Source organism: Sapajus apella, unplaced genomic scaffold (genome assembly GCF_009761245.1).
Source record: "Sapajus apella isolate SASKATOON/1434 unplaced genomic scaffold, GSC_monkey_1.0 scaffold25, whole genome shotgun sequence".
Classification (NCBI taxonomy): domain Eukaryota; kingdom Metazoa; phylum Chordata; class Mammalia; order Primates; family Cebidae; genus Sapajus; species Sapajus apella.
In genome coordinates, this window is record NW_022436965.1 from 18,325,614 (window position 1) to 18,340,310 (window position 14,697).

The 14,697-nt window shown below is 45.6% G+C and overlaps 1 protein-coding gene across 1 annotated transcript in view; it reads left to right on the top strand.

Moving 5' to 3' along the window:
• Positions 1 to 5,031: 5,031 nt before the first annotated feature.
• MYOC (myocilin) overlaps positions 5,032 to 14,697 on the top strand; it is a 16,439-nt gene continuing 6,773 nt past the window's right edge. The window contains exon 1 of the mRNA XM_032291687.1: positions 5,032 to 5,847. Within this exon, the coding sequence (XP_032147578.1) occupies positions 5,286 to 5,847 (562 nt within the window). The 5' untranslated portion in view covers positions 5,032 to 5,285. The remainder of the gene's footprint in view (positions 5,848 to 14,697) is intronic.

Consider the following 14,697-nt stretch of genomic DNA (forward strand, 5'->3'; position numbering starts at 1 on the left):
CTGTCAGAAGCTATTCTCAGGAAACATCACATCCAATATGGTAAATCCATCCAACTGGGGCTAAGAAACGGGAATGAGATGGGCACTTGTCCAAGGGAAAAATGTCAGGAGAGCAAATAATGATGAAAAATAAGCCTCTCCCTTTGTTTTTAATTTCAGGAAAAAATGATGAGAACCAAAGTCAATGAATAAGAAAAACAGCTCAGAAAAAAGACGTTTCCAAATTGGTAATTAAATATTTGTTCCTTGGGAAGAGACTTCCATGTGAACTTGATGGAAAAAATGGGAAAAACATCAAAAGCATGATCTGATCAGATCCCAAAGTGGATTATTATTTTAAAAACCAGATGGCATCGCTCTGGGGAGGCAAGTTCAGAAAGGTCAAGCTAGCAACGGACATAACAATAACAGCAAAATCAAAATTCCCCAAATGCAGGAGGCAAATGGGGACTGAGAAAGCTTCAATAACAGGGTGATTAGGCAGTTGAGCATGTTCATAACATCTCCCTGTCTATACCGGGGAGCGCAAAAATTGGCTGGGCTAAGCCTGGATTTTTAAGGGAAAGATAAAAAACTGAGAGCAAAACAAAAGACATGGTTAAAAGGCAACTAGGACATTGTGAGTCTTCAAAGCAGTGGTGCCCGTCTGCAGGGACCAGGTGGTGTTTGCCTTTAGGAAGTCCAGTTTTCTTGAGGAACCTTAAGAAACTCTTGAAAGATCATGAATTTTAACCATTTTAAGTATGAAACAAATATGTGATGCATAACCAGTTTAGACATAGGTAACAACTTTGTAAAGTCAGGCATACAGGGGTACTGTGTCCCAGCTTCAGGTAGGTTTGAAATCATTAGAAATCACCATCTCCCCACCCTAACTTCTTCAGACTGATCTGTCATGGCCCTCATACACGGGCCCAATGCATCTGACCTATAACCAAGTCTATAACCCAAGTGCCTGAACCATTGTTAACATGTCATCTCAGTAGGTCCCATTACAAATGCCACCTCCCCTGTGCAGCCTATCCTGCTCCACGGGAAGACTCTCCACTGTTGAGTTCTGCATCACAATGTTACAGCCAGAAGCTCTGTGGGGATGGGGTCTGTGTCTTACACATACCTGTACGTGCTACATATCAGCTCACTGCAACCTCTGTCTCCCAGGTTCAAGCAATTCTCCTGTCTCAGCCTCCCAAGTAGCTGGGACTACAGGTGCATGCCATATGCCAGGCTAATTTTTGTATTGTTAGTAGAGATGGGGTTGTGCCATATTGGTCAGGCTGGTCTCGAACTCCTGACCTCAGGTGATCCATCCACCTCAGCCTCCCAAAGTGCTGGGATTACAGGTGTGAGCCACTGTGCCCAGCCGAGGGTGGGTGTTTAATAACGAATAACTTGAATGATTTACTAAACTAACAGGGAAACAGACAAAAGCTGTGATAATTTCAGGGGTTACCAGTATGGGGAATGGTGCCATAAGCTGCCTGCCCAGTCCCAGGCCACTTCTCCTCATCACTTCCTTCCCTCATACTCATTTTCAGGCTAAGTTACCATTTTATTCACCAAGCTTTTGTGATAAGCCTCCACATTGTTACTGAAATAGAAGTATACATAAACTAATTCCATTTGGGGCTGTGTGTGTGTGTGTGTGTGTGTGTGTGTGTAGGGGAGGAGGGCGTACCCCAGAGGCTCCTTGAAGCCCCCCCGGTGAAGGTTTCCTCTCCAGCTGGGAGAGCCCTGCAGGAACCCGGACTCCTGAGTGTCCTGGGCAACCTGCCAGCCTGTGCCACTGGTTGTTTTGTCCTCACTCTTTAGGGCCCTGTTGCTTTCTATTTTTGTGGGGCTCATTCATTCATCCAGACATTCACTGACAATTTATCGAGCAAATAAATTTTGACACCAGAGACAAAATGGTGAGCAAAGCAGTCACTGCCCTACCTTCGTGGAGGTGGCAGTTTCTCAGGGAAGACGTGCAGAGGAAAATTAATAGCCACCCAACTTAAACCTCGTGCTGAAAGGAGAGAAATTACCACCACGTTGAATAATCGCGCAGTGCCCCTTAGCAATGCCGCCTCCCTAGCGCCCCCTGCTGCCTCCATCGTGCCCGGAGGCCCCCAGGCCGGAGCCTTCCAAGCCTCCTCCTCCAACATCAGCTTCGGCGCTGCAGCTGGCCTGCCTCGCGTCCTGTGAGTTGCCCTGGCTCATCTGAGCTGGAGACTCCTTGGCTCCCGGCTCCAGAAAGGAAATGGAGATGGAAACTAGTCTAACGGAGAATCTGGAGGGGACAGTGTTTCCTCAGAGGAAAAGGGGCCTCCACGTCCAGGAGAATTCCAGGAGGTGGGGACTGCAGGGAGTGGGGACGCTGGGGCTGAGCGGGTGCTGAAAGGCAGGAAGGTGAAAAGGGCAAGGCTGAAGCTGCCCAGATGTTCAGTGCTGTTCACGGGGCTGGGAGTTTTCTGTTGCTTCCTATGAGCCTTTTTCTCTTTTTTCTGCCTGGAGGAGAATAAGTCTATTTCATGAAGGGATGCAGTTTCATAAAGTCAGCTGTTAAAACTCCAGGGTGTGCATGGGTTTTCCTTCATGCAAGGCCTTTAATTAATGGGAATATCGGAAGCAATCTCATTTCGTAGGCCATTAATTCGTGGAAGAACTGACTGGAGTCTTCTTTCATGTCTTCTGGGCAACTACTCAGTCCTTCGGTGGATTTGGTTAATGCAAGATGGTTGAAAGCCTTGGAATCAGGAGAATCAGTTTTCCCTCTGGTTCTGCCATTTGTTAGCTTTGCCACCCAGGGCAAGTATCTCTCCTTCCCTGGCCATGGTCTTCTCAGCTGTAAAGACCCTTGCAGCTCTGGTGTTCTGTGAACATTTCCCCGTGATTCTATGTGAGGGGGGATGCTGAGAGAGGAAGGAGGCAGGGCTGGAGCCGCCAAGCCACAGTGGAAGGGGAGGGGGCAGCCAGGCAAGCAGAACACGGGCACTCCATCAGTCCTCATAATCACATCAGACTCCAGGACGGAGAGCCACAATGCTTCAGGAAAGCTCAGTGAACCCAACAGCCAAGTTTTCTTTCTCTATGCATATACAATGGTAGTTGCCAGGAACCAAAAAAATGCAGAGACCAACGGGTGGTAGCTTTTGCCTGGCGTTCAGAAACTGGGCCAGAGCAAGTGGAAAATGCCAGAGATTGTTAAACTTTTCACCCTGACCAGCACCCACACAGCTCAGCAGTGACTGCTGACGGCACGGAGTGACCTGCAGCGCAGGGGAGGAGAAGAAAAAGAGGAATAGAGTATGGGTAAAAAAAAAAAAAATACAAAGATTCACTCAAGGGCAGTGGGAACTGACCACAGGGATTATAGGCCGCGTGATATTGGGTTCTAGGAGGCAGGGCTATATCGTGGGGAAAAAAATCAATTCAAGGGAAGCCAAGAGACCCAATTTCTAACACTATTTTCTTCCTTTACAAGCAGAGTAATTCTGAGCAAGTCACAAGGTAGTAACTGGAGGCTGGAAGACACTTAAGTTTCTCCTCATTGGGAACCCCTTTCCTCCGTGGAGTTAGCAGCACAAGGACAATCCGTTTAACAGAAAGAAAACATTCCTAAGAGAAAAGCCAAACAGATTCAAGCCTAGTTCTTGCTGACTACATGATTGGTTTTTTGAAACATCGTTTCGGCGATGTTTACCATCTGATTCAGAAAGTGAGAACAGTACCCTTTGGTCAGCTGTAAACAGACAACCATTTGTAAATGTCTCAAGTTCAGGCTTAACTTCAGAGCCAATCAAATAAGAATAGAATCTTTAGAGCAAACTGTGTTTCTCCACTCTGGAGGTGAGTCTGCCAGGGCGGATCGGAAATATTTACTTCACAAGCATTGACAATGTTATTGGTATTAACAACACAATCAGTGTTGCTCAAATGCAAGCATTCTTTTAAGTGGCTTCAAGTTACTTCCCACTGTTTGGGTATATTTATTGGCTACTGCCATTTGCTTTTAGTTTTTTCTCTTTGAGTTTATTACCGTAAAGCAGGGATTATTAACCTGCAGTCCGGAAAGCCTGTCCATTTGAATGGGGAAACAATTACATTTCTATTTTTACTGCCTTCTAACAAAATTTAATGCTTTCTTCCATTGCGAATAGAGCCATAAACTCAAAGTTGTAATAACAGTACCTGTGGTTTTGTCATCACCAATAGCAATCACAGGCATTTCATACCACATTGCAGCTGTTACAGATATGTTGTAAGTGAAATGTCACTTACACTCAAAACTACTTTGAAATTAGACCTCCTCCCGGATCTTGTTTTTAATGTGTTAATGAAGCATTTATTTTAAATTTTTAATATTTTGATAATTATATTTCAATACCATTTGTTTCCTTTGTAATCCATATTTTATAGATTTCAAAACATCTTTCTGAGAAGGGTTCCACCAGTTTCACCAGTGAGGTTCATGGCATGCACAGACGCGCAGACACACACAGACGCAGACACACAGACACATGCACACACACAGAGTAAGAACTGATTTAGAGGCTAATATTGACATTGGTGCCTGAGATGCAAGACTGAAATTAGAAAGTTCTCCCAAAGATACACAGTCGTTTTAAAGCTAGGGGTGAGGGAGGAAATCTGCCACTTCTATAGGAATGCTCTCCCTGGAGCCTGGTGGGGTGCTCTCCTTGTATTCTGGCTGCCTGTTATTTGTCTTTGTCCCTGCTGCATGTCTAAAGGACTTGTCTGGATTTTGAGTTCCTAGCATAGTGCCTGGCATAGTGCAGGTTCTCAGTGACTTTGCAGAGTGGATGGAAATATAAACTAGAAATATATCCTTGTTCAAATCAGCACACCAGTAGTCCTGTTAAACAAAGGGGACATGTATCAAGTGTGTGTGTGTGTGTGTGTGTGTGTGTGTGTGTGTGTGTGTGTATGCAAAACCAGGTGGGGATAGAGGGACTATTATTGGGGTGTGGGTGAATAAATTGGGATGTTCTTTTTTAAAAGAAACTCCAGACTTCTGGAAGGTTATTTTCTAAGAATCTTGCTGGCAATGTGAAGGCAACCCCCCTGTGCACAGCCCCACCCAGCCTCACGTGGCCACCTCTCTCTCTCCCCCTACAAAGGGCTGGCTCCCCAGTATATATAACCTCTCTAGAGCTCAGGCACGAGCCAGCAAGGCCACCCATCTGGACACCTCTCAGCACAGAAGAGCATTCCAGAGGAAGCCTCACCCAGCCCCGGCACTGAGGTTCTTCTGTGCACATTGCTGCAGCTTTGGCCCCGAGATGCCAGCTGTCCAGCTGCTGCTTCTGGCCTGCCTGGTGTGGGATGTGGGGGCCAGGACAGCTCAGCTCCGGAAAGCCAATGACCGGAATGGCCGATGCCAGTATACTTTCAGTGTGGCCAGTCCCAATGAATCCAGCTGCCCAGAGCAGGGCCAGGCCATGTCAGTCATCCATAACCTACAGAGAGACAGCAGCACCCAGCGCTTAGACCTGGAGGCCACCAAAGCTCGGCTCAGCTCCCTGGAGAGCCTCATTCACCAGCTGTCCTTGGACCAGGCTGCCAGGCCCCAGGAGACCCAGGATGGGCTGCAGAGGGAGCTGGGCACCCTGAAGCAGGAGCGGGACCAGCTGGAAGCCCAAACCAGAGAGTTGGAGACTGCCTATAGCAACCTCCTCCAAGACAAGTCAGTTCTGGAGGAAGAGAAGAAGCGGCTGAGGCAAGAGAATGAGCATCTGGCCAGGAGGCTGGAAAGCAGCAGCCAGGAGGTAGCAAGGCTGAGAAGGGGCCAGTGTCCCCAGACTCGAGACACTGCTCGGGATGTGCCATTAGGCTCCAGAGAAGGTAAGAACGTGGGGTGGAGGGACTCTCAGTTCAGCAGGTGATAATGGCTCATAGCGGCCTGCTCCAGGCGCTCCAGGCCTCCCTTCCTGCCCTTTCTCCCAGAGACTGCATATCTAGCACAAGGTAGGTGAGTTAAGGCAGCACAGCAGTTACTTTCAGGCATTACCGGTAATTTAGCCCCTGAGAGCTTCATTTAAATTAGTGGCTCTGAGTTCTTATGCCCCTCCATGACAAAGTTTTCACAGTCCATACAAAAGGAGAAATGAAAGGACGAGATGAGATGTGTACGCCTATGAGCAGTAGCAAGTTGCCCACTGTCCTTTTTGAAAAACCCCCTTTTTTGAACCTTTGCTCAGAGATTGTTATTCTTACCTTTAGGTGTTAAAATGCCCTTTATTTATGAAGTGACAGTAGATTTAGGAAATGATAGTAAGTGGTACGTTTTTGTTTATTTTTAAATGTTCTCCCTTGGCAAAATAAAGAGGTGACACCTCTCTCACTTCCCTCAATATGTTGTTTCCTTACTCAGTCCAATCTGAGAACCTCTGCTTTTAGTCACCAGACAAATCCTTGAGGTGGCTCTTTTTCACTGAGAGGCTCCTCTGTTCATCCTGGTCCCTGCTTGCCTGAAGGGGAGTGTGTGTGTGTGTGTATGTGTGTGTGTGTGTGTGTGTTTGTGTGTTGGGGGAAGGGGGAATACTGTTCTCATTAGCTGGGAAGATAATATTTGTGTCACTTTTTGTGAAAGTGTGCTCCTAAATATTCACTGTTGAGGAAGTTTTCTAATCATGAGGAAATAAGCAAATCCAGTTGTTGGACAATTAGTTTGGACTGGTTAAAGATGTCAGTGTCAAAGAAGAAAGAAAAAAGGGGTGGGGAAGGGCTTGTTCTGTATTAAAGAGACTAAAGAAATGTGTTAACCAAATGTGGTGCATGAGTCTTGATTGGTGTCTTCATCAAGGGGGAGAAAAGGCTATGAGGGACAGGTTTGGGATAATTGAGGCAATTTGAATATAGACTGCTTATTATATTATGTTACTGTATTCATGTTCAGTTTCTTAGTGTGATGATGATACTGTGGTTGTGAAGGAGAAAATCCTTGCTCTAAGGAGAGACATGCTTAAGTACCCAGGGGTGAGGCATCAGGAAGTCTGCAGTTTGCTTTCAAATGGTTGAAGAAAGACTGCAAATATACAGAGAATGACAGAAAGAAAGGTAAGACAACTGTGGCAAAATATTAGTAACTGGTGAATTACACACTGGTGAATCTAAGTATATGGGGAGCTTATTGTACTATTCTTTTAGTTTTTCTACAGGCTTGAAAACCTTTAAAATTATGAGAAAATATTTGCTAAAAAAGCCTTCTACATGAAAGGCAAGTTCTTCATAGGGATGGGGCCAGAAAACCTAAGAGCCAGGGACTGGCGATGACCTTGGGCAAATTACTGAACCCTCTGCAACTTCATTTCTTGCCCATAATATGACAAAGAAAATTCCTGCTGTGAATAATAATTTTTGTGGGGTCCACATGAAATACCTATGAGATGTAAAGGATTTTTTTTTTTAAATCCTAGATTGTTAGAATTGGAAGAGATTCAATTCTGAATTTTACAACCAAGGAAAGTGAAGTCCTAAGGTGCTAAGGGACCAAGGTTACCCAGCTGGTCAGTGGTAGAGCTTGAGACTTGAACTTGAATCTGTGAAGACAATTGAAAGAATCATCATTACTATTAGTGTGATGAGGCCTTACTTACTTCAGACTGTTAACTGAATGGAGTTACATTTACAATAAAAACTCCTGCATGTGTGTATGTGGGTGGGGTGTGTGTGTACAAAAATAGAGGCAATATTTTGGCTTTTTTTCTTCTGTGGTCATTTAACAAGTCTTTGGGGCTTTGTTAGATGTGTTTCCTAATTTTATATTCCTTCTTGATCTTTCCATCTACTCCACTTTTGAAATAAGGGCAACATCCCATTATAATGAACACCAGATATGGAAGTTGTTTTCTAGTAGTAAATGGTTTTCATGAGCAGGAAATTACGTTAGTACAAGAATGTGGAACTGGAAAGGGACCTAAGGAGCATCCGGTACCACTGGCTCATTTTTGCAGATATGGAAACTGAGGTCCAGAGAGGTTATTCAGCTAGTCCATGGCCACTACCAGTTAGTGGCAAAGCTAGAATTCTGGCCTCTCCCTCTGAGGTTCAGTGACTTTCTTTCTTTTTCTTTCTTTGAAGACAGAGTTTTGCTCTTGTTGCCCAGGCTGGAGTGCAATGGCGTGATCTTGGCTCACTGCAACCTCCACCTCCTGGGTTCAAGCAATTCTCCTACCTCAACTTCCCAAGTAGCTGGGATTACAGACATGTGCCACCACACCTGGTTAATTCTGTATTTTTAGTAGAGACAGGGTTTCACCATTTTGGTCAGGCTGGTCTCAAACTCCTGACCTCAGGTGATCTGTCTGCCTTGGCCTCCCAAAGTGCTAGGAATACAGGTGTGAGCCACCACACCCAGCTATGAGGTTCAGTGACTTTCAGGACCTTCAGCTGACCTCTAGTTTATAGACCCTAAAGGTGAAAGACAGAAAGGTACAGGAATGCTTGGTACAAAAGATCTGCTTCAAGGTTCCAGATCTAGGGAAAAAGGGGCATTCTGGAGGCTGGAATGTAAGTCTAGGTATGCTTCTTTGCAGGTGTAGAAGTTTGGGTAGAGAGGCTTAGTAAGGCTGAGCGGACAAAGGTAAGGCCTGAGAAGGCAGCCTTTCTGTATTCCACCTGTGGCTCAAATTGCTACCACCACTTCCTTGATCATGTATTAATAGTTGTTATATAGAAAAAAAAACTTTTTATAATCATGGAAATCATTGGTTATACATACATATAATGTGACATTTTACTGTATAACTATTACTACAATGTTACTTTTTCTACTCTGGCTTATATAAAAGTTTCATATATATAAATTTTATATATATATAATAGTTTTTGAAAAGTAGAAAGAAGTATAATTGGCCAGGTGTGGTGGCTCACACCTGTAACCTCAGCACTTTGGGAGGCAGAGGTGGGCAGAGGTCAGGAGTTTGAGAACAGCCTGGCCAACATGGTGAAACTTAGTCTCTACTAAAAATACAAAAATTAGCCTGGTATGGTGGCGGGCACCTGTAAGGCAGCTACTCCAGAGGCTGAAGCAGGAGAATTGCTCGAACTGGGAGGTGGAGATTGCAGTGAGCCAAGATCATCACGCCACTGCACTCCAGCCTGGGTAACAGAGTGAGACTCCAACTCAAAGAGCGTCGAGTGAGGATATATATATATATATATATATATAAACACACACACACACACACACACACACACACACACACACACACACACAATTTACCAGAAGATTAATTAAAGTTAGTTATTTCTGTAACAAGAGAAGGCCTGCTTTGTGACCTAGCCCCTGCTAAATAACAGGGACTGGTCTCCCGTTGAACAGAGCCAGGAAGAGGGCTTGTGTGCAGTTCGTGTATATGGACCATGATCCTAGGGAAGAGTTGTGGAGACAGGGAAGAGTAAGAAGTGAGACAGGGAAGGAAGGAAAGCCACAAAGTGGGGGCCTTCTCAAGCTGATCACCACAGTGGGCAATGGAGCTCGAGCCCAACAAGCCCTTCAGAGGGACTGTGTAGACGGCAACAGGAGAGGGGAGTGTTTACCCATGGATCTGATACCCTGTTGGCGAAGGTCTATCCCATGGAGTATATTGCACTTCCATGATACTCAGATGTGGGGACAAGGTTTGTTCTTGCAGACTTTGGTTTGTTTTTTTTTTTCCTCTTGTTGCCCAGGCTGGAGTGTAGTGGCATGATCTCGGCTTGCTGCAGCCTCCACCTCCTGGGTTCAAGCAATTCTCCTGCCTCGGCCTCTCAAGTAAGCTGGGATTACAGGTGCACACTACCACGCCCAGCTAACTTTTGATTTTTTTTTTCAGTAGAGACAGGGTTTCACCATGTCGACCAGGCTGGTCTTGAACTCCTGACCTCAAGTATCCGCCCACCTTGACCTCCCAAAGTGCTGGGATTACAGGCATGAGCCACCACGCCTGGCCCATTCTTGTAGACTTTCTATGCAGAAAATCAGAGAAGCTGGGCCAGGGTGGCTGAGGTGAGGTCCCTGCAGGTGATACTTGCAAGAGGCAAGTTGCCTCAGCAATGGATGCAAAAAGGTGGGAAGGATGTGAGTGGAAGGTGGAGAGGAGAAACCAGAGGTGTTCAACACAAGTGCTGCGGGTTCCGTTTCCTCGCCTAGAATAGGATAAAGATGATAATCCCTCATGGGGGTCATCACAAAAATTAGCAGTAACACAGGGAAGAACCCAGTGCAGAACTGGGCAGTGACAACCCAGTGAATAAAATATAACTACAAAGCCTTCTTTTACTTGAGTTCCACTATTGTTTTAAAGCATCATTCAGTAATCAGTACATCAACATGTACCTAACATTTTAATAACACGCATTGATTCTAGAGATAGTACAAGTTAGAGCCGTACTCAGGACAGTAGTCCATTAGCTAGTCTTCATTTTCCTAAGATGTTTCTCACAACCTGTAGATATGTAGGCATAGCTTGTTTTTCTTCATTCCCTTCATTTATGTAATATGGACTGAACTTTTCAGTGATAGAAAATATCTATGAAAATTATGACAATGTCATTTGCCTATAGACTTAGGCAAATGACTTAATAAATTCAGTTTCCAGGTTGAGGTCTCTAAAATGCAGGTCTATAAAGAAGTGAGAGCAGAGAATACAGAACATTTCCAGAATTTTGTAATAGATATGAACCTTTAAACCACAGAAGGACTGAATTTAATATTTTTAAAAACTTTTTAAAAATCGGCTGGGCATAGCGGCTCACACCTGTAATCCCAGTAATTTGGGAGGCCAAGGCAGATAGATAACGAGGTCAGGAGTTTGAGATCAGCCCGGCCAATATGACGAAACCCCACCTCTACTAAAAATACAAAAATTAGCTAGGCCTGATGGCGTGCGCCTTTAGTTCCAGCTACTTGGGAGGCTGAGGCAGAAGAATCGCTTGAACCTAGGAGGTGGAGGCTGCAGTGAGCCAAGACCCCGCCACTGCATTCCAGCCCAGGCGACAGAGTGAGACTCTGTATCAAAAAAAAAAAAACCCTAAAAAAATAAAAGTCTAAAAATGCTAACTATCTGACACCATACAGCCCTTAATATTTTCACAATCTCTTTTTGATTTTCCTCCACATTCACAATGAAATGTTAATGATTTTGAAACATTCCAGAGAAATTTTAGTGTTGACACATCTTTATTGAGGACCATTTATAGTTACTTATGTAATCATCCAAATAACTTGGCTCAGGATACTGAGGCTCAGAGAGGTGGAGTCATTTGCACAAAGTCACACAGCTAGGACATGGCAGAGCTGAACTAGGAGCTACGACCCTGGCATGGTCCAGGCCCCTTCACGAGACTGCTTCCCTGCCTTTGGATCTTGCATCCTCTATTCTGGGCTTCCATCCTCATGCCAGACGGCTCTATTCCTGGAGGCTGACCATTGCCAGATGCTCCTGGCTGACATGACCTAGAAGAAGCCAACAGGCTCATAATTTAACCATCTACCCTGCCAACGGGGAACTGGCCTTGCAGTCATCCTGGAAGCCATTCCCTGACATTATGTTTTATTGTGGTTCATGTTTATTCCAGCTAATGCAATGAGGAGTGGCTCCTGCAAAGCACAAGCTGAAGGGCTCCTTGCTCAGGGCCATAAGGGCTGTGATGGGACCTGGCAGGGAACTTGGTACCAGCCAGGCAACCTTTGCTGCCTCTTCTTTGCCAGTGAGGGTGGAAGAACTAGTAAGAGGATTAGGTGCACAGCCCAGGAGCTGAGTTCACAGGGCAACTCACTAGGACCTGAGCTCAGCCCAGGAGTGGGTCACCCCCCAAAGTGCTGAGCAGCATCTTTGAAGCTCTTTTAAAGCCTCCAGGGGCAATCTGGGTCCAGTTCAGAGATAGAAACCACACAGTGGGTTAAGCCAGGGAAGTTTACTTTAAAGAATTACCATGATGAGGGCCAGACACAATGGCTTATGCCTATAATCCCAGCACTTCGGGAGGCCAAGGCAGGTAGATTACCTGAGGTTGGGAGTTTGAGACCAACCTGACCAATGTGGAAAAACCCTGTCTCTACTAAAAATACAAAATTAGCTGGACATGGTGGCACATCCCTGTAATCCCAGCTACTCAGGAGGCTGAGGCAGGAGAATCGCTTGAACCTGGAAGGTGGAGGTTGCGGTGAACTGAGATCATGCCGTTGCATTTCCCTTTTGGGCAACAAAAGGGAAACTCTGCCAAAAAAAAAAACAAAAACAAACAAATAAAAAAAAAAAAAAACAAAAAAAAGTAAAAGAATTACCATGACGAAAGAGCAGCTATAGATAGAAGTGAGCGTCATAGGCACCTAGGGCGAGGGAGGGTGCTGGAAGGTGCCGGACCCAGGACAAGCTTGGAAGGGGGAGGTGAGGTTCAGCACATCAGCTAGCAGAGAAGGCAGCTGACGTGCGCAGGCCTGAGCTGGCCGGCAGCTGCAGTCCGCCACCTCCCAGTGCAGGTGAGGAGGGCAACCAGCAACGTGTGGCAGGGGCATAGTGGGCGTCAGGGCAGGCACAGGCAGGAGGCGGCCTCCAGAGCACTGAGGGCCCTATGCAGGGACTCTGGGTTCCTTGTTGAGAGGGCTATGGAAAGGTCATGGCCAGGCTGTGGCTGTGAGGTCACGGAAGAACTTTGTTCTGGGTCCATGGCTGGGGCCGGACTCTCCACCAAATGTCCTCACAGTCACACCAGTGGCCTATGGACGCAGGTCAGGGAAACTACAGACCTTCTTCCTCCCATGATGGCCCTCCAGCGCCCTCTACTGGGATAGTTCAACATGGTGCTGACTTTAAAGTTCTTGTTCAGACAGCATACGTGGAAGGGTGCATTCAGCTCTGAGGCAATACATTTATAACTCACACACCTCCTTAGCACAGGATAGAAGAGTTCACAGCTGCCATGGCCTTGGAAGACATGGGCTCAAGACCCAGCCACACCACATAGCTGTGTGACCTTGGGCACATTACTTAACCTCTCTGAACCTTTCCTCATTTGCAAAAGGGAATATTAATGTTCACTTTCGGGACTATTATTTGAAAGTAGGGTGTAGCAAGCACCCAGCCAGTACTGTCTCATAATAGACACTCACTAAGTAGTGGCAATAAGCTTTATCAAACGCGGTCTGCAGTCCTAAAGTCTTTCTCTATTTCTCTGAAACTCTGAAGGCACCAGATCACATTTGAAAATTATATAAAAATTACTTGAAATGGGTAAAGAGCTATAAATGCCAACAAGTCATCTTGTTTCACCAGAAAAAAAAAAAGCTGTTTTTTAGAGTTCCAGAGCCAGTGCCTACTTTAGCTATCCACAGGGAAGTCACCTGTGAACATGCCTGACGTTTTTGTGTTTATTTTCACTTTCTTCCTTCCCTCTGTAGCAAAAGGGGCATTTCTTTTCTTAATTTTCTTCCCACGGACTGGCAGGTATGTACCCCTACTTTTCTTAGTATACGTCTCTTAGTAAGTTGCTAAATCAAATAACCAGCATAAAATACTTAATTTTGTATGTTTAAAGGGGTCAGATGCAAGGGAGGGGTGGCTCACCTGAATTTAATATTTTTTTTAAAAACCTAAAAAATTAAAAGCCCCTAAAAATGTTAACAGTCTGTCACAATATAGCCCTTAATATTTTCCTAATCTCTTTTTGGTTTTCTTCCATGTTCAGAATGAAATGTTAGTGATTTTGAAACATTCCAGAGAAATTTTCGTGTTGACACATTTATTAAGACCCCATCACATGGCAACTGTGGGTTGCATAGCCAAAGCGCACGGACAAGGGTGGGGGAATCCTCCAGACTTTCTGTACAGATGTCATGCAGTATTTCTCTCACCCCACATCGCCTGAAACCAACTCTTACATTCTGAGAGTTGAGTCAATCAAATAAAAGAAATTTGAATTGTCCTGAGGCAGAGTCTGCAGCGATCCAAGAAAAGGTACAGACGAAAGGAAAGCAGCTCAATTCAAGGAACCTGCTTAATGTCCTGATTTTGAAAATTGTCCCAGCAAGAGTTTGCTTACCGCGTGAGCCTCTGCACACTGCAGGAGGCTGGGGAGGCCAGGCAGCGGTGGGCTGCTCCTGACAGCCCCATTGTGTGTTTTGGGCCTAAGAGAGAAGCCATGGCAATGGACAAAGCGGCAGCAGAGAGGGAGGTTACCGATGGTTCTGCCACCTTGTGTACAGGAAGGGGGTCACTCTCTCTTACCTCTCCCTAGCAGCACAGAAGAGCAGGGAACCTCGGGCACCCTGTCTCTCTGCCCCGTGGGCAGCACCAAGTCGCTGCCAGAGGTGTGTGGTTGCCTGCACAGGGGGAGAAGGGAAACAGCTGGTGCCGGTCTCAGGTGGGTCTAGGGAACCTCCATTTGACCTAGTGAATCAGTCTGTGCCCCAGATACCCAACTAGGTCAATGGAGCCTTTAGAATGAAGAACAAAGGAGTTTCCTCACCCCCCCACAGAACCTCAGCTAGGGAGAAGGAAAGGCAAGGAACAAAATAAAGTTTCCACGACTCTCCAGGAGCCATTCAGATTGTCTAAGAGACTCTGGTTTCTGCAGCAACCTGGAATAAACCCATTTTCCTTCTGAGCTATGAGGACGTTGCCAGATTATGATTCCCTTAAGGGCATGGACCAATTTTGTCTTTTTTTTTTTTTTTTTTTTTTGAGACAGAGTCTCACTCTGTCACCCAGG